Source organism: Bombina bombina, chromosome 1, assembly GCF_027579735.1.
Source record: "Bombina bombina isolate aBomBom1 chromosome 1, aBomBom1.pri, whole genome shotgun sequence".
Taxonomy (NCBI): Eukaryota; Metazoa; Chordata; class Amphibia; order Anura; family Bombinatoridae; genus Bombina; species Bombina bombina.
In genome coordinates this window covers 687,692,457-687,713,883 of record NC_069499.1, presented here as the reverse complement: position 1 = coordinate 687,713,883, position 21,427 = coordinate 687,692,457, and the positions used below count along the sequence as shown (strand labels likewise).

The window sequence follows — 21,427 nt, the reverse complement described above, 5'->3', positions numbered from 1 at the left end:
TGGACCCGCTCCGCGCCGGATGGATGAAGATATTAGATGCCGTCTGGATGAAGACTTCTGCTGGCTTAGATGAGGACTTCTGCCCGCTTGGATGAGGACTTCGCCGCCTGGATGAGGATAGATGCCCGGTCTTCAAAAACTGTAAGTGGATCGTCGGGGGTAAGTGTTAGGTTTTTTTAAGGGTTTATTGGGTGGGTTTTATTTTTAGCTTAGGGGTTTGGGCAATGTAAAAGAGCTAAATGGCCTTTTAAGTGCAATGCCTATCCAAATGCCCTTTTCAGGGCAATAGGGAGCTTAGGTTTATTTATTTGGGGGGTTTGGTTGTGTGGGTGGTGGGTTTTTCTGTTGGGGAGTTGTTTGTATTTTTATTTTTTTACAGGTAAAAAAGCCGATTTCTTTGGGGCAATGCCCCGCAAAAGGCCCTTTTAAGGGCCACTGGCAGTTTAGTGTAGGCTAGGGTTTTTTTATTTTGGGGGGGCTTTTTTATATTTCAATAGGGCTATTAGATAAGAAGTAATTCGTTTTTTATTTTTTGTAATTTAGTGTTTATTTTTTGTAATTTAGTGTTTATTATTTTTTTAACTTTAGATAATTGTATTTTGTTAATTTAATTTATTTAATTTTATTGTAATGTTAGGTTTTAGTGTGAGACAGGTTAGGTTTTATTTTACAGGTATATTAGTATTTATTTTAACTAGCATGTGGAAATAAAGATATTTTTATACTGCAAGGTTGCTTCCTTCTTCTGTGGATTTATTGTGATTAAAGGGATTACAGCACCCTTTTTTGGCCTGCACCTGACAGTGGAGCTGAGCTACAAACTGTTCTAGTATTTATTTTAACTAGGTAGCTAGTAAATAGTTAATAACTATTTACTAACTAGTCTACCTAGTTAAAATAAGGTAAAATAAATACAAACTTTCCTGTGAAATAAAAATAAGACCTAAGATAGCTATAATGTAACTATTAGTTATATTGTAGCTAGCTTAGGTTTTATTTTATACGTAATTTTTTTTACGTATTTTATACGTATTTTATACGTAAGTATTTAGTTTTAAATAGGAATTATTTAGTTATTAATAGTAGGTTTTAATTATATTTATGTTAGGGGGTCTTAGGTTTAGAGGTTAATAGGTTTATTATAGCGGCAGAGTGGATGGATGGCAGATTAGAGGTTAATTATTTTAAATAGTGTTTTTGATGCGGGAGGGTGGCGGTTTAGGGGTTAATTTTATTATAGTAGCGACGATGTCTGGGAGCGGCAAATTAGGGGTTAATATTTTTATTATAGTGTTTGCGATGCGGGAGGGTCTCGGTTTAGGAGTTAATAGGTAGTTTATGGGTGTTAGTGTACTTTTTAACACTTTAGTTATGAGTTTTACGCTGCAGCTTTGTAACGTAAAACTCATAACTACTGACTTTAGATGGCGGTATGAATCTTGACGGTATAGAGTGTACCGCTCACTTTTTGGCCTCCCAGGCAAAACTCGTAATACCGGTGCTATGGAAGTCCTATTGAAAAAGGACTTTTTTAAAAGTGCGGTACTGACTTTGCATGACGGCCAAAAAAGTGTGTGGTACACCTATACCTGCAAGACTCGTAATAGCAGCGGTAGGGAAATAGCAGCGTTATACTCATAACACAAAACTCGTAATCTAGCTGTTTGTCCTTTTGCTTTTCTCAAAGATACTGAGCACAATATATCAATAAATCAGTGACTATCTGTTTTTTTTTAATTTTTTTTTTTTTTACAAAAAAACATAATTTATGTAAGAACTTACCTGATAAATTCATTTTTTTCATATTGGCAAGAGTTCATGAGCTAGTGACGTATGGGATATACAATCCTACCAGGTGGGGCAAAGATTCCCAAACATCAAAATGCCTATAAATACAGCCCTCACCACTCCCACAATTCAGTTTAGCGAATAGCCAAGTAGTGGGGTGATAAAGAAAGGAGTAAAAAGCATCGAAAAAAGGAATTTGGAAATAATTGTGCTTTATACAAAAAATCATAACCACTGTAAAAAAGGGTGGGTCTCATGGACTCTTGCCAATATGAAAGAAATTAATTTATCAGGTAAGTTCTTACATAAATTATGTTTTCTTTCATGTAATTGGCAAGAGTCCATGAACTAGTGACGTATGGGATAGTAATACCCAAGATGTGGAACTCCACAAAAGAGTCACTAGAGAGGGAGGGATACAAAAAATAACAGCCATTTTACGCTGAAAGAATTAATTCACAACCCAAAATATACGTTTATTCTTATAAATGTAAAGAAAAAACTTAAACATAAGCAGAGGAATCAAACTGAAACAGCTGCCTGATGAACTTTTCTACTAAAATCTGCTTCCGAAAGAAGCAAATACATCAAAATGGTAGAATTTAGTAAATGTATGCAAAGAAGACCAAGTTGCTGTTTTGCAAATCTGATCAACTGAAGCTTCATTCTTAAAAGCCCAAGAAGTGGAGACTAATCTAGTAGAATGAGCTGTAATTCTCTGAGGCGCGGGGCCTGACCCGACTCCAAATAAGCCTGATTAATCAAAAGCTTTAACTAAGATGCCAAAGAAAAGGCAGAAGCCTTCTGACCTTTTCTAGAACCAGAAAAGACAACAAATAGACTAGAAGTCTTCCTGAAATCTTTAGTAGCTTCAACATATTTCAAAGCTCTTACAACATCCAAAGAATGTAAGGATCTCTCCAAAGAATTCTTAGGATTAGGACACAAAGAAGGAACAACAATTTCTTTATTAATGTTGTTAAAATTCACAACCTTAGGCAGAAATTTAAATGAAGTCCACAAAACTGCCTTATTCTGATGGAAAATCAGAAAAAGGAGATTGACGAGAAAGAGCAGATAATTCGGAAACTCTTCTAGCAGAAGAGATTGCCAAAAGAAACAACACTTTCCAAGAAAGTAGTTTAATGTCCAAAGAATGCATAGGCTCAAACGGAGGAGCCTGTAAAGCCTTCAAAACCAAATTAAGACTCCAAGGAGGAGAGATTGATTTAATGATAAGCTTGATACAGACCAAAGCCTGTACAAAACAGTGAATATCAGGAAGCTCAGCAATCTTTCTGTGAAATAAAACAAAAAGAGCAGAGATTTGTCCCTTCAAGGAACTTGCAGACAAACCTTTATCCAAATCATCCTGAAGAAACTGTAAAATTCTAGGAATTTTAAAAGAATGCCAGGAGAATTATAAGTCTTCCAAACTCGATAATAAATCTTCCTAGAAACAGATAGTAACATAGTATTAATCACTGAGTCAGAGAAACATCTATGACTAGGCATTCAATTTCCATACCTTCAAATTTAATGATTTGAGATCCTGATGGAAAAACGTACCTTGAGACAGAAGGTCTGGTCTTAAAGGAAGTGGCCAAGGTTGGCAACTGGACATCAGAACAAGATCCGCATACCAAAACCTGTGAGGCCATGCTGGAGCTACCAGCAACACAAGTGAATGTTCCATGATGATCTTGGAGATCACTCTTGGAAGAAGAACTAGAAGCGGGAAGATATAAGCAGTTTGGTATCACCAAGGAACAGCTAACGCATCCACCGCCTCCGGCTGAGGATTCCTGGACCTGGACAGGTACCTGGGAAGTTTCTTGTTTAGATGGGAAGCCATCAGATCTATTTCTGGAAGACCCCACATCTGAACAATCTGAGAAAACACATCTGGATGGAGCGACCACTCCTCTGGATGTAAAGTCTTACGGCTGAGATAATCCGCTTCCCATTTGTCTACACCTGGGATATGAACCGCATATGATCTGAGATACTTCTTTCATAGCTTGGGGACTGTGAGTCCCACCCTGATGATTGACATATGCCACAGTTGTGATATTGTCTGTCTGAAAACAAATGAACGGTTCTCCCTTCAACAGAGGCCAAACCTGAAGAGCCCTGAAAATAGCACAGAGTTCTAAAATATTGATTGGTAACCTCGCCTCTTGAGATTTCCAAACCCCTTGTGCTGTCAGAGATCCCCAGACATCTCCCCAACCTGAAAGACTTGCAGCCTGTTGTGATTACAGTCCAGGTTGGACGAACAAAAGAGGCCCCTTGAACTATACGATGGTGATCTAACCACCAAGTCAGAGAGAGTCGAAAAACATAATTTATGTAAGAACTTACCTGATAAATTCATTTCTTTCATATTAGCAAGAGTCCATGAGCTAGTGACGTATGGGATATACAAGGAGGGGCAAAGTTTCCCAAACCTCAAAATGCCTATAAATACACCCCTCACCACACCCACAAATCAGTTTAACAAATAGCCAAGAAGTGGGGTGATAAGAAAAAATGTGCGAAAGCATAAAAATAAGGAATTGGAATAATTGTGCTTTATACAAAAAAATCATACCCACCACAAAAAAAGGGTGGGCCTCATGGACTCTTGCTAATATGAAAGAAATGAATTTATCAGGTAAGTTCTTACATAAATTATGTTTTCTTTCATGTAATTAGCAAGAGTCCATGAGCTAGTGACGTATGGGATAATTAATACCCAAGATGTGGAACTTCCACGCAAGAGTCACTAGAGAGGGAGGGATAAAATAAAGACTGCCAATTCCGCTGAAAAAAATAATCCACACCCCAAAATAAGTTTTAATCTTATAATGAAAAAAACTGAAATTATAAGCAGAAGAATCAAACTGAAACAGCTGCCTGAAGTACTTTTCTACCAAAAACTGCTTCAGAAGAAGAAAATACATCAAAATGGTAGAATTTAGTAAAAGTATGCAAAGAAGACCAAGTTGCTGCTTTGCAAATCTGATCAACCGAAGCTTCATTCCTAAACGCCCAGGAAGTAGAAACTGACCTAGTAGAATGAGCTGTAATTTTCTGAGGCGGAGTTTTACCCGACTCGACATAAGCATGATGAATCAAAGACTTTAACCAAGACGCCAAAGAAATGGCGGAGGCCTTCTGACCTTTTCTGGACCCAGAAAAGATAACAAATAGACTAGAAGTCTTTCTAAAATCTTTAGTAGCTTCAACATAATATTTCAAATCTCTTACTACATCCAAAGATTTTAAAGATCTCTCCTTTGAATTCTTAGGATTAGGACACAATGAAGGAACAACAATTTCTCTACTAATGTTGTTAGAATTCACAACTTTAGGTAAAAATTTAAATGAAGTCCGCAACACCGCCTTATCCTGATGAAAAATCAGAAAAGGAGATTCACAAGAAAGAGCAGATAACTCTGAAACTCTTTTAGCAGAAGAGATGGCCAAAAGGAACAACACTTTCAAAGAAAGTAATTTAATATCCAAAGAATGCATAGGTTCAAACGGAGGAGCTTGTAAAGCCCCCAGAACCAAATTCAAACTCCAAGGAGGAGAGATTGACTTAATGACAGGTTTGATACGAACCAAAGCCTGTACAAAACAATGAATATCAGGAAGATTAGCAATCTTTCTGTGAAGCAACACAGAAAGAGCAGAAATTTGTCCTTTCAAAGAACTTGCAGACAAACCTTTATCCAGACCATCCTGAAGAAATTGTAAAATTCTAGGAATTCTAAAAGAATGCCAGGAAAATTGATGAGAAGAGCACCAAGAAATGTAAGTCTTCCAGACTCGATAATATATCTTCCTAGACACAGATTTTCGAGCCTGTAACATATGACTGAGAATCATGCGTTCAATCTCCATACCTTCAAATTTAATGATTTGAGATCCTGATGGCAAAAAGGACCTTGCGATAGAAGGTCTGGTCTTAATGGAAGAGTCCAAGGTTGGCAAGTAGCCATCCGGACAAGATCCGCATACCAAAACCTGTGAGGCCATGCTGGAGCCACCAGCAGAACAAACAAACGCTCTTTTAGAATCTTGGAGATCACTCTTGGAAGAAGAACTAGGGGCGGAAAGATATAGGCAGGATGATACTTCCAAGGAAGTGACAATGCATCCACTGCCTCCGCCTGAGGATCCCTGGATCTGGACAGATACCTGGGAAGTTTCTTGTTTTGATGAGAAGCCATCAGATCTATTTCTGGAAGTCCCCAGATTTGAACAATCTGAAGAAATACCTCTGGGTGAAGAGACCATTCGCCCGGATGTAACGTCTGGCGACTGAGATAATCCGCTTCCCAATTGTCTATACCTGGGATGTGAACCGCAGAAATTAGACAGGAGCTGGATTCCGCCCATACAAGTATCCGAGATACTTCTTTCATAGCCAGAGGACTGTGAGTCCCCCCTTGATGATTGACATATGCCACGGTTGTGACATTGTCCGTCTGAAAACAAATGAACGATTCTCTCTTCAGAAGAGGCCACGACTGAAGAGCTCTGAAAATCGCACTGAGTTCCAAAATGTTGATTGGTAATCTCGCCTCCTGAGATTCCCAAACCCCTTGCGCTGTCAGAGACCCCCATACAGCTCCCCAACCTGTCAGACTTGCATCTGTTGAGATCACAGTCCAGGTTGGAAGAACAAAAGAAGCCCCTTGAACTAAACGACGGTGATCTGTCCACCATGTCAGAGAGTGTCGTACAATCGGATTTAAAGATATTAACTGTGATATCTTTGTATAATCCCTGCACCACTGGTTCAGCATACAAAGCTGAAGAGGTCGCATGTGAAAACGACAAAGGGGATTGCGTCCGATGCAGCAGTCATAAGACCTAGAATTTCCATGCATAAGGCTACCGAAGGGAATGATTGAGACTGAAGGTTTCGACAAGCTGAAACCAATTTCAGACGTCTCTTGTCTGTCAGAGACAAAGTCATGGACACTGAATCTATTTGGAAACCTAAAAAGGTTACCCTTGTCTGAGGAATCAATGAACTCTTTGGTAAATTGATCCTCCAACCATGTTCTTGAAGAAATGACACAAGTCGATTCGTATGAAATTCTGCTAAATGTGAAGACTGAGCAAGTACCAAGATATCGTCCAAATAAGGAAATACCACAATACCCTGTTCTCTGATTACAGATAGAAGGGCACCGAGAACCTTTGAAAAAATCCTTGGAGCTGTTGCTAGGCCAAACGGCAGAGCCACAAACTGGTAATGCTTGTCTAGAAAAGAGAATCTCAGAAACTGATAGTGATCTGGATGAATCTGAATATGCAGATATGCATCCTGTAATTCTATTGTGGACATATAATGACCTTGCTGAACAAAAGGCAGAATAGTCCTTATAGTTACCATTTTGAATGTTGGTATCCTTACATAACGATTCAATATCTTTAGATCCAGAACTGGTCTGAAGGAATTCTCCTTCTTTGGTACAATGAAGAGATTGGAGTAAAACCCCAGACCCTGTTCCAGAACTGAAACTGGCACAATTACTCCAGCCAACTCTAGATCTGAAACACATTTCAGAAATGCTTGAGCCTTCACTGGGTTTATTGGAATGCGAGAAAGAAAAAATCTTCTTGCAGGAGGCCTTACCTTGAAACCTATTCTGTACCCTTGTGAAACAATGTTTTGAATCCAAAGACTGTGAATCGAATTGATCCAAATGTCTTTGAAAAATCGTAATCTGCACCCTACCAGCTGTGCTGGAATGAGGGCCGCACCTTCATGTGGACTTGGGAGCTGGCTTTTGCTTTCTGAAAGGCTTGGATTTATTCCAGACTGGAGATGGTTTCCAAACAGAAATTGTTCCTTTAGGGGAAGGATCAGGCTTCTGTTCCTTATTCTGACGAAAGGAACGAAAACGATTAGCAGCCCTATATTTACCTTTAGATTTTTTATCCTGAGGTAAAAAAGTTCCTTTCCCCCCAGTAACAGTTGAAATAATAGAATCCAACTGGGAACCAAACAATTTATTACCTTGGAAAGAAAGGGAAAGCAAAGTTGACTTAGAAGACATATCTGCATTCCAAGTTTTAAGCCATAAAGCTCTTCTAGCTAAAATAGCTAAAGACATATACCTGACATCAATTCTGATATCAAAGATGGCATCACAAATAAAGTTATTAGCATGTTGAAGAAGTTTAACAATGCTATGAGTATTATGATCTGACACTTGTTGTGCCAAAGCCTCCAACCAAAAAGTGGAAGCTGCCGCAACATCAGCCAAAGAAATAGCAGGCCTAAGAAGATTACCTGAACATAAATAAGCTTTCCTTAGAAAGGAATCAATTTTCCTATCTAAAGGATCCTTAAAGGAAGTACTATCTGCCGTAGGAATAGTAGTACGTTTAGCGAGAGTAGAGATGGCCCCATCAACTTTAGGGATTTTGTCCCAAAACTCTAAATCTGTCAGATGGCACAGGATACAATTTCTTAAACCTTTTAGAAGGAGTAAAATAATTTTCCAGATTATTCCATTCCCTAGAAATTACTTCAGAAATAGCATCAGGGACAGGAAAAACTTCCGGAATAACTGTAGGAGGTTTAAAAACCGAATTTAAACGCTTAGTAGATTTAGTATCAAGAGGACTAGATTCCTCCATCTCTAATGCGATTAAAACTTCTTTAAGTAAAGAACGAATAAATTCCATTTTAAATAAATATGAAGATTTATCAGTGTCAATATCTGAGACAGAATCCTCTGAACCAGAAAAATCATCATCAGAAACCGACAAATCAGAATGATGGTGTTCATTTAAAAATTCATCTGAAAAATGTGAAGTTTTAAAAGACCTTTTACGTTTACTAGAAGGAGGAATAACAGACATAGCCTTCCTAATAGATTTAGAAACAAAATCTCTTATATTAACATGAACATGCTGAGTATTAGATGTTGATGGAACAGCAACAGGTAATGGAATATTACTAATGGAAATACTATCTGCATTAGCAAGCTTATCATGACATTCATCACAAATTACAGCCGGAGGGACAGTTACCACAAGTTTACAGCAGATACACTTAACTTTGGTAGAACCAGCATCAGGCAGTGTTTTTCCAGAAGCAGCTTCTGATCCAGGGTCAATCTGAGACATCTTGCAATATGTAAGAGAAAAAACAACATATAAAGCAAAATCTATCAAATTCCTTAAAAGGCAGTTTCAGGAATGGGAAAAAATGCCAATGAACAAGCCTCTAACAACCAGAAGCAAATAAAAAATGAGACTTAAATGATATGAGAAAAAAGGTGGAGACAATAATGACGCCCACATTTTTTGCCGCCAAAAAAGCCGCCCACATTATTGGCGCCAAAATGCTTTTGGCGCCAAGAATGACGCCACATCCGGTGACGCCGACATTTTTGGCGCAAAACGTCAAAAAAATGACGCAAACACGAACAACTTCCGGCGACAAGTATGACGCCGGAAATGACAAAGAAATTTTTTGCGCCAAAAAAGTCTGCGCCAAGAATGAAGCATTTTCAGCTCCCGCGAGCCAAACAGCCCACAGGGAAAAAAGTCAATGTTTTATTCATATGCATTATCCCAAATAATGAAACTGACTGTCTGAAATAAGGAATATTGATCATCCTGAATCAAGGCAAATAAATGTTTAAACACCTATATTTAGAACTTTATATAAAAGTGCCCAACCATAGCTTAGAGTGTCACACAGAAAATAAGGCTTACTTACCCCAGGACATCATCTACATGTAGTAGAAAGCCAAACCAGTACTGAAACGAGAATCAGTAGAGGTAATGGTATATAAGAGTATATCGTCGATCTGAAAAGGGAGGTAAGAGATGAATCTCTACGACCGATAACAGAGAACCTATGAAATAGATCCCGTAGAAGGAGACCATTGAATTCAAATAGGCAATGCTCTCTTCACATCCCTCTGACATTCACTGCACACTGAGAGGAAAACCGGGCTCCAGCCTGCTGCGAAGCGCGTATCAAAAAATCTAGCACAAACTTACTTCACCACCTCCACGGGAGGCAAAGTTTGTAAAACTGATTTGTGGGTGTGATGAGGGGTGTATTTATAGAAATTTTGAGGTTTGGGAAACTTTGCCCCTCTTGGTAGGAATGTATATCCCATACGTCACTAGCTCATGGACTCTTGCTAATTACATGAAAGAAATTGGGATTTAAGGATATTAATTGTGATATCTTTGTAGAATCCCTGCACCATTGATTCAGCATACAGAGCTGGAGAGGTCTCATATGAAAACGCGCAAAAGGGATCGCGTCAGATGCTGCATTCATGAGACCTAAAACTTTCATGCACATAGCTACTGAAGGGAATAATTGAGACTGAAGGTTTCGACAAGCGGAAATCAATTTTATTCGTCTATTGTCTGTTAGAGACAGAGTCATGGACACTGAATCTATCTGGAAAACCTAAAAATGTGACCCTTGTCTGAGGAAACAAGGAACTCTTTGGTAAATTGATCCTCCAACCATGTCTTTGAAGAAACGACACTAGTTGATTCATGTGAGATTCTGCAGAATGTAAAGACTGAGCTAGTACCAAGATACCGTCCAAATAAGGAAACACCGCAATACCCTGTTCTCTGATTACAGAGAGTAGGGCACCAAGAACCTTTGAAAAGATTCTTGGAGCTGTTGCCAGGCCAAATGGAAGAGCAAAAAATTAGTAATGTCTGGATGAATCGGAATATGAAGATATGCATCCAGTAAGTCTATCGTTGCTGAACAAAAGGCAAAATATTCCTTATAGTCACCATTTTGAAAGTTGGCACTCTTACAAAACGATTCAAAATTTTCAGATCCAGAACTTGCCTAAATGAATTTTCTTTCTTTGGGACGATGAATAGATTTGAATAAAACCCCAGACCCTGTTCCTGAAACTGAAGTAGTATGATTACCCCTGAAAGCTCCAGGTCTGAAACACACTTCAGAAAAGTCTGAGCCTTTACTGGATTTGCTGGGATGCGTGAGAGAAAAAAATCTTCTCACAGGAGGTCCTACTCTGAATCCTATTCGGTACCCTTGAGAGACAATACTCTGAATCCAATGATTTTGGACAGAATCTGCCCAAATGCTTTGGAAGAATCATAATCTGCCCCATACCAGCTGAGCTGGAATGAGGGCCGCACCTTCATGCAGACTTGGGGGCTGGTTTTGGTTTCTTAAACGGCTTGGATTTACTCCAACTTGAAGGTTTCCAATTGGAACCAGATTCTTTGTGGGAAGGATTGGGTTTCTGTTCTTTTTGTCAAAAGGAACGAAAATGGTTAGAAGCTTTAGATTTACCCTTAGGTCTTTTATCCTGAGGCAAAAAAACTCCCTCCCCCCCAGTGACAGTTGAAATAATTGAAACCAATTGAGAACCAAATAAATTATTACCTTGGAAAGAAAGAGATAGTAATCTAGACTTAGATACCATGTCAACATTCCAATATTTGAGCCACAAAGCTCTTCTAGCTAAAATAGCTAAAGACATAGATTTAACATCAATTTTGATAATATCAAAAATGGCATCGCAGATAAAAATGATTAGCATATTGAAGCAAGCAAACAATACTAGACAAATCAGGATCCATTTCCTGTTGCGCTAAACTTTGCAACCAAAAAGTTGATGCAGCTGCAACATCAGCCATAGAAATGGCAGGCCTGAGAAGATAGCCAGAATATAAATAAGCTTTCCTTAGATAAGATTCAAGTTTCCTATCTAAAGGGTCCTTAAAGGAAGTACTATCTTCCATAGGAATAGTAGTACGTTTGGCAAGAGTAGAAATAGCCCCATCAACTCTGGGGATCTTTTCCCCAAACTCCAACCTAACTGCTGGCAAAGGATACCATTTTTTAAACCTTGAAGAAGGAATAAAAGAAGTACCAGGCCTATTCCATTCCTTAGAAATCATATCAGAAATAGCATCAGGAACTGGAAAAAAATCTCTGGAGTCACCACAGGAGGTTTATAAAAAGAATTTATAAGTTTACTAGTTTTAGTATCAAGAGGACTAGTTTCCTCAATATCCAACGTAATCAACGCCTCTTTTAACAAGGAACGAATATACTCCATTTTAAATAATTAAGTAGATTTGTCAGTGTCAATATCTGAATCCGATAGATCCTCATAAGAGGAGGATAGTTCAGTATGTTGACGGTCATTTGAAATTTCATGAACTTTATGAGAAGTTTTAAAAGATCTTTTACAATTATTAGAAGGCGGTGTGGCAGACAAAGCCTTCTGAATAGAATCAACAATAAATTCTTTTAAATTCACAGGTATATTTTGTACATTAGATGTTGAAGGAACAGCAACAGGCAATGTACTATTACTGATGGACACATTATTTGCATGTAAAAGTTTATCATGACAACTATTACAAACCACAGCTGGAGATATAATCTCCACAAGTTTATAACAAATGCATTTAGCTTTGGTAGAACTGTTATCAGGCAGCAGGGTTCTAACAGTGGTTTCTGAGACAGGATCAGATTGAGACATCTTGCAAATGTAAGAGAAAAAAACAACATATAAGCAAAATTATCAATTTCCTTATATGGCAGTTTTAGGAATGGGAAAAAAATGCAAACAGCATAGCCCTCTGACATAGAAAAAGGCAAGAGGCATATAGGAATGGGGTTTTAAATAATGAAATTATTTGGCGCCAAGTATGACGCACAACACAAAATGAAATTTTTGGCCGCTAACAACATCCGGAAATTACATACTCGCGTCATTGCAGATGCAACCTTGTGCAAGGAAACTCGGCATCAACTAAGACGCCGGAAATGACGAATTTGCGTCACCGGACGTATCTACACGCCAAATATATTCTCGGGCCAAGAATGATGCAATAAACATCAGCATTTTGCTACCTCACAAGCCTAATTTTGCCCGCGAAAGTTTAATGAAAAAGCAGTCAATTTGAAAAAAGACTATACCCCAGGTAAGAAAAATATTTTCCTAAATATGTTTTTTTCCAAATATGAAACTGATAGTCTGCAAAAGGAAATATACATAAACCTGACTCATGGCAAATATAAGTACAATACATATATTTAGAACTTTATATTAATACATAAAGTGCCAGACCATAGCTGAGAGTGTCTTAAGTAATGAAAACATACTTACCGAAAGACACCCATCCACATATAGCAGATAGCCAAACCAGTACTGAAACGGTTATCAGTAGAGGTGATGGAATTTGAGAGTATATCGTCGATCTGAAAAAGGGAGGTAGGAGATGAATCTCTACGACCGATAACAGAGAACCTATGAAATAGATCCCCGTGAGGAAAACCATTGCATTCAATAGGTGATATACTCCCTTCACATCCCTCTGACATTCACTGTACTCTGAGAGGAATCGGGCTTCAATATGCTGAGAAGCACATATCAACGTAGAAAATCAAGCACAAACTTACTTCACCACCTCCATAGGAGGCAAAGTTTGTAAAACTGAATTGTGGGTGTGGTGAGCGGTGTATTTATAGGCATTTTGAGGTTTGGGAAACGTTGCCCCTCCTGGTAGGATTGTATATCCAAAACGTCACTAGCTCATGGACTCTTGCCAAATACATAAAAGAAAGCACTGTGCACAACTGTGTATTAAACCCATGTAACTGGATTGACATTGCAATTACACTCCAGAGCTAACACAATGATGGGCAGCTATGCATAAACGCCACTACTGATTGTGAGTGTATTGCTTCTCTGGAGCTAAAATATTTCTTTCATGATTAAGAAAGAGTGTACTATTATATAGGAAAACTCAAATTTCATTTGTTTCCTTGGTATCCTATGTTGAAAACATGTAGGAGGGTTTTGCAAGAATGCTTTTAACAATATACATTTGCAGAGAGCAAGAACAGTGTTTGCAATGACTGCAGACTGTCCCAAACACATGCACACTACCTACCTAAGTATGCTCTAAAACAAGGAATACCAGGCGAAAGAAGACATTTAAAATGATATGCTTTATATGGTTCATTAAAATTTTCTTTGCTTTTCATGTCCCTTTAACTGTGAGTTTAAGCCCTTTGCTGGGGTTAAACACAGAGTTCTGTGCAAGCAGTACTGCAGAAATAAGATGATCTGGTGCACTAAAGCTCTTAACTAATCCCTGTTTATAGGATGTGCTTTTAACATGACTTTTTTCCTGTTTAGGTGTGATAAATACATTTATATAATGTGCATTAATTAAATTGTATTTTTCTTGCATTTTTTTCTTTTATGAAGGACAAAGGGAAATATGGGAAACAAAGCTGTATCACATGACAGCATATTCATCAGTGAACCAGAAAAAGTTACTGAAATGCAAACATCACAGGAAAACATTCACAGCAAAGTAAAGGCATTACAGGTATGGCTAATTTGTTTGTATATTGTCCATATAGCTCAGGATTAGAAAATTAATCATCTTGGGACAAAGTTTGACCCTCCTGTGCCCTTTTTTTTCCTACCTCCCTCCCTTTTCCTCAAATATTATAATGTTGGCATCTGAACCAGGGGAACAGTTCCCAGCACTGCTCTATATGCCACCCTAAATGGCTTATGTTCAACATATGGTTGTGTGATATAATTAGTAATTTGTTTATAATGCTAATTACTCTAACATATTATTCAGTTTGCAACACACACACCCTTCCCAGTCATCTGAAACCAGTGCCGGCTGGTGAATTTTGAAGATGGTGGAGCGCTAGACCCCGCCCCTTGAAACAAAACCCCACCCCTTAAATGTGAAACTATGTATATATGACAAAATGTGTTGTAAGTGCACAAAAAAAGGATTTATAGCCTAGGGGGCAAAAAAGTAGTGGAAATTCCAACTTCTAAGATTGTATACAAGATAGCACTCCTCACCAAAAAAAAAACTAAGGATCAAATTGAAAATAGAAAATCTTTAACTTGGTATGCAGTTTAGCAATAGTAAGTAGTTTAACATTTGGAATAGTACATGAATGTTCCAAAATTGTGGGAACAAAAAAAGAGATTAAAAATAACTTTTATTAAATAGAATTAAAAAAATTTGGGAAAACGCACAGTTAAAAACAAATAGTGGTGATATTGACGTCATGCACCAATTAAATACTAGTTGTGTACTAACGGACCTAAATATTGTGGTCCAAATATTAGAAATGTCATGGTTAATACAAATTACATATATAACAATGGTGTGGTAAAATGGTTATAATATAGCTTGAACTACATAAGCCAAAGTTCAAACCACAAGAACAAAGCAAGTCCAAATGTGCAGCAAAAGTATAGAATAACTCTTCAGTAAGATAGTGATATTTGGCTATGGTGCTCTGTGATATGATGATGTCTGTAGTATCGATCAGAGTGGCATAGATACCATTAAATTGGTAGTGTAAACAACACAGTAACATAAATGAAAATATTCGATTATATAGGGGTATTGTCGTAATGATACTGTGTATTTAAATAAATACAGATTTTTGTATAACCAATGTAATTGTGTCTGTGTGTTTGAGTGTAATATATCAATATCACTTGTGAAATACCCTGACTTCATTAGCAATAATTGTATCAGCAGTATAGGTGGTTCAACTGATATCTATTACTTAGATGATACAAAGAAAAGTTTAATTAAAAAATATGAGTAGTTCCACATGCGTGTCATTAAATATCCCTATTTGGAGATAAATATATACAATCGACTTTTTGATATTTATATTTAATCAGAAAACCGAACTCTGGCGTATATTAATAGTGAAGTGTTTCTTTAATGTCCCAGTCACTGTGATACTATCGGTCCCAATCACTTGTATATTTGTTAGGGCAAGATTGCGTTCACTGTGTGTGACTGTGATTGGTTAATTTTTACAGATATTGTGGTATTGTGAGCTTTGTAAATCAGGAAACAAGTATTATGGCAATAGTTATGAAGGTTAGCCCTAAAATTAGAGCTTGTTGCTCTTTTTTGTATTAATCAGAAAACAACTTCTATGTAGCCTGATTAAACAATATGAGACATTTAATATATGATGAATTTTAGTATTAACTACAAACTTATGTGTTAATAAAGATAAGGATATAATAATGAGATATATATCATATGTTCAATATATATCGAAAGGAAGCCACAGAAGGAGTAGATATACTGACATGGTCTGAATCAGTAATGATAGTAACAAAAATAGAACTCCTTTACTTCACGCAATCACACACATCCTAAAATATTTACAAGTTCAGACACTCCGCAGACACACATTGTTTGTTTGTAATGGATATTGCAGATAATAGGATTTGCCCAATAATTCAGAATGGTGACAACAACATGCAGGTAAGAAGCTTAAAGGCTTTAGTTTGGTTCGTGTACGTTACCACCTTAAGGACCGTGAGTGTTCCGTTACCGCATTGGGAGATCCGTGTCTGGGACAGGCAGCGTGTGTGAATGCGGCTTACTTCCGGGTAGCGGTAAAAAAGTAGATCCGGCCGTTCAGTGATCCAGACTCGGTAATAACAAAGTTGCAACAAAAACATATGAGATTCAAAAAGGTAACAAAGTAATTATTGGAACGATACTTAGCACAGAATACAAGTGTTAGGAGACCTGAAATAGGAATAGCTACATCAGAGTAGGTATGACTTCAATAATCAGGCAGTAAATGAATGCAACAGGCAGTCCTTAAATAGGAAGGAGATCACATAGGAGGAGTTAGAGTTAAAGGTATACCACATCTCCCCCCCTTCAAGGAAGCACCCCAGGGGATTCCAAACTAGGTTTCTCAGGATAGTGGCGATGAAAATTCCGCAGAAGATGGGGAGTGCGAACATCAGAATGAAGTTGCCAAGAGTTATCCTCCGAACCATAACCCTTCCATTTCACAAGGTACTCCAACCTCCGTCTATGGATCCTAGAATCCAACACAGCTTCAACCTCATACTCCTCACGATCATCAATGACAATCGGAGGTGGTCTAGACAAGGAGAGGGACTGAGGTGAAGGAAGATATGGCTTCAGCAAAGAGACGTGGAAAGAGGGGTGAATTTTAAAATCCTGAAGAAGCTCCAATCTCAAAGCATTTGGGTTGATTATTTTAGACACCTTAAAAGGACCCAAATATTGATTAGCTAGCTTTTTGCTAGGAACGGAAAGTTTAAGATTCTTTGTTGATAGCAGAACTAAATCTCCAATTTGATAGGTAGGACCTGTTGTATGATGGGTATCATACAACCTTTTCTGATATTCTTTGGCTTCTGAAAGATGTTTTTTCAGGATGTCCAGCCTTTCATGTAAATTAGTCGCAAAATCCAATGCAGAGGGTGAGTTCACTTGTTGAGAACTCAAAGAGATGGTGGTAGGATGATATCCGTAAGTAACAAAGAATGGGGATAATTTAGTTGATGAAGAAGTGGTATTATTATAACAGAACTCTGCCAAAGGTAGATAAGATGACCAATCATCCTGAAGATGATATATGTAGCAGCGAAGATATTGCTCAAGGGTTTGGTTAAGTCGTTCCGTGAGACCATTTGTCTGGGGGTGAAATGCAGTCGAGTATCGTGAATCAATCTGGATTAGCTTGCATAAAGATTTCCAAAAATTAGAGGTAAACTGAGTACCACGGTCAGTTATAATAACTTTAGGCAATCCATGCAAGCGAACTATATTGTCTAAGAAAACATGAGCTGTTGTGAAAGCTGTAGGAAGACCTTTTAATGGAATGTAATGAGCCAGTCTTGTTAAATGGTCAATGACAACTAAGATAGTATTGTATTGATGGGATTCAGGTAATTCAACAATAAAGTCCATTGATATGGTACTCCAGGGTTTGTCAGGAATAGGCAGAGGAGACAAAAGACCTGATGGTCTTTTGTGAACTAATTTATTTCTGGCGCAGGTATCACAATGTTTTACATAATTTGTTATGTAAGTATCCATGAGTGGCCACCAATAATTTCTCCTGGTTAGGTCAATAGTTTTAGAAATACCTGGATGACCCGCAAGTGTCCCATCATGGGTTTGTTTAAGGATGGAAGATCTCATTTGTTGGGGGATGTAAAGTTTAGATTTATGGTAAAAAAGACCAGTATTGGAATCTTTCTGACAGTCTATTCCATGTGGTGGTTCATGCTTTAATTCTTTTAATATATCTTCTTCCAAAGGTGTAAGTAAACCTATAATCTTTTCTTTTGGAATGATTTGGTTGATTTGATCTTGAGTGTCTTGATCATGTTGTCTAGAGAGAGCATCGGCTTTGGTATTCAAGTGTCCCGGTCTGTATGTTAGAAGAAAATTAAAACGATCAAAAAATATCGACCATCTTGCTTGGCATGCAGACAAAGTCTTACTTGTCTTTAGGAATTCAAGATTTTTATGGTCTGTAAAAATCTTAAAAGGAAGTTTGGAACCTTCTAATAAATGTCTCCAGTGTTCTAGGGCACGTTTTATAGCTAGAAGTTCTTTATCTCCTATGCTATAGTTTTTCTCAGCGCTAGTCAACATCTTCGAATAAAAAGCAATAGGATGAATCTCAGTCATGTTTTTATCCTGTTGTGATAATACTGCACCGATACCTGAGTCAGATGCATCTACTTCAAGAATTAATTCCAAATCAAAGTCTGGCATAGCTAAGATGGGTGCTGTGGTAAAATATTCTTTCAACTTGTTGAAAGCTTGACTTGCGGATTCTGTCCATTTAAATCTTTGTTTTTCACTAGTAAGTGCTGTTAATGGTTTAACGATTGAAGAATTTTTTTTAATAAACTTTCTATAAAAGTTCGCAAAACCAATGAATCGTTGTACAGATTTTGTTGAAGTGGGAGTAGGCCAATTCAAAATTGCTGATACCTTCTCCGGATCCATTTGTATTTTGTTGGGAGTGATGATGTAACCCAAGAATTTTATTTCTGTAACATGAAAAGAACATTTTTCCAATTTAGCATATAATTTGTGTTCTTTTAAACTAGTTAATACCCAGCGTACATGTTTTTCATGTTCCTGTGGTGTTCTAGAATAAATTAGGATGTCATCAAGGTATATTATGACACAAACGTCAATCAGGTCTCGGAATATCTCGTTTATAAAAAACTGAAAAGTTGCTGGGGCATTACTCAGACCGAATGGCATTACATTATACTGAAAAAGGCCATATCTAGTCCGGAATGCCGTCTTCCATTCGTGACCCTCTTTGATTCTAATCAAATTATAAGCCCCCTTTAAATCTAGTTTGGTGTAGATAGTGGCACCAGTTAGACGCTCCAAAAGTTCTGGTATTTAAGGTAATGGGTATCTGTTTTTTATTGTGATGTTATTCAATGCCCTATAATCAATAATAGGTCTTATGGTACCATCCTTGTTTCTTACTAGAAACATTCCTGCAGCTGCAGGGGATGTGGAGTGTGAAATAAATCCCTTACGTAAATTTTCGTCTAGGTAATTTCTAATATATTGAAGTTCCTCTTGAGAGAGAGGGTAGATCTTACCATGAGGGATTTTAGAACCAGGTATTATATCGATAGGGCAGTCAAAATCCCTATGGGGTGGAAGGTTTTCTGCCTCTTTTAAATTGAATACTTCTGCCAAATCCTGATAACACGAGGGTAAACCATTATCAAGTGACGCTATGGTTTGATGTGGGTAACAAGTCTTTGAACAAAAGGCAGAATCTAATGTTACCTTATTTGAAACCCAATTTATGTTTGGGTTGTGTTTCTTCAACCAAGGATACCCTAAGATGAGAGTATGCTGATGTATGGATATGAGATCAAAGGATAAATATTCAGTGTGTCCTTGGAATGATGTTACAAGCAGGGGAACAGTATGATGTGTGATAGGTCCTTGTTCTATGAATGAACCATCTATTAACTTAATGGAGACAGGGTTTTGTTTGCATATAACTGGTATTTTATTTTTATATACATAGGTGGAATCAATGTAATTGCCAGATGCTCCTGAATCAATTAATGCCTTGGTTTGGATATTTTTCTGGTCCCACTGTAAAGAAATGGACAAAGTCATATGGGTATCATTTGTAATGCTGTAAATAAAGTCACTGGTTATTGTCTTACCATTCTTTTGTTTTTTTAACATAGGAAAAGTGGATACCGAATGTTCCTTGTGAGCACAGTATAAACAGAGGTTTTCCAACCTCCTTCTAATTTTTTCCTCTGGTGGCAGAGGTCCTCTAAGAACTCCAATCTCCATGGGGGTAGCACTGCCATGAGCTTTGTCATGGCTTGTGGTGACCTGGTAAGGTTTCCTGGATGGGGTATCATAAGAGGCCCTCTCTGCTCTCCTTTCTCTCAAACGTCGATCCAAAGAGGTGCTTAATTTGATAAGCCCCTCAAGAGTATCAGGGAACTCAAGACGTGAAAGTTCATCTTTGAGTGATTCAGACAACCCCAGACGATATTGATTCTTTAAACTGATTTCATTCCACTGAGAGTCCTCTGCCCACATCTGAAACTCAGTGGTATAATCTTCCACATTTCTCTTACCCTGTTTTAAAGACCTTAATCTCGTTTCAGCATTTATTTGAGTATTTGAGTCTTGATATAGACTAGTCAAAGCAGAAAAAAAATCCTGTAATGAATCTAGGATAGGATTATTGTTTTCAAAAAACCTATTAGCCCAAGTCCTAGGTTCACCTTGTAAAAAAGATATTGTGGTACATACTTTAATCCGTTCAGTGTGATAAGTCTTAGGTCTAAGGGAAAATAATAAGTTACAGGCATTCTTAAATTCCCTAAACTCAGAACGTTTCCCTGAGAAAGGTTGTGGATAATTAATATGAGGTTCAGGTGGATCATGAGGTTTTTGTGAAACATAATCTTTTACTATAGTTTTAAGTGCAGCATTTTCAGTTTGCACTTCAGTTACTGCTCTTGCCAAATAATCAAGTTTGAGATAGACATTATTAAATTCCTTCTTTATTTCATTAGGATCCATAATAGTAAATATTCCAATCAAAGATTTTGATTGTCTTTTGGGCCTGATTATTATGTGGTATTGTGAGCTTTGTAAATCAGGAAACAAGTATTTATGGCAATAGTTATGAAGGTTAGCCCTAAAATTAGAGCTTGTTGCTCTTTTTTGTATTAATCAGAAAACAACTTCTATGTAGCCTGATTAAACAATATGAGACATTTAATATATGATGAATTTTAGTATTAACTACAAACTTATGTGTTAATAAAGATAAGGATATAATAATGAGATATATATCATATGTTCAATATATATTGAAAGGAAGCCACAGAAGGAGTAGATATACTGACATGGTCTGAATCAGTAATGATAGTAACAAAAATAGAACTCCTTTACTTCACGCAATCACACACATCCTAAAATATTTACAGGTTCAGACACTCCGCAGACACACATTGTTTGTTTGTAATGGATATTGCAGATAATAGGATTTGCCCAATAATTCAGAATGGTGACAACAATATGCAGGTAAGAAGCTTAAAGGCTTTAGTTTGGTTCGTGTACGTTACCACCTTAAGGACCGTGAGTGTTCCGTTACCGCATTGGGAGATCCGTGTCTGGGACAGGCAGCGTGTGTGAATGCGGCTTACTTCCGGGTAGCGGTAAAAAAGTAGATCCGGCCGTTCAGTGATCCAGACTCGGTAATAACAAAGTTGCA

The 21,427-nt window shown here is 37.5% G+C and overlaps 1 protein-coding gene across 4 annotated transcripts in view; it reads left to right on the top strand.

The window, feature by feature from the left end:
* KIAA1210 (KIAA1210 ortholog) overlaps positions 1-21,427 on the top strand; it is a 354,136-nt gene that overhangs the window by 235,846 nt on the left and 96,863 nt on the right. For all 4 annotated transcript variants that reach the window (XM_053699173.1, XM_053699176.1, XM_053699172.1 and 1 more), the window contains exon 4: positions 14,052-14,175. In XM_053699173.1, coding sequence (XP_053555148.1) covers positions 14,052-14,175 — 124 coding nt within the window. The remainder of the gene's footprint in view (positions 1-14,051; positions 14,176-21,427) is intronic.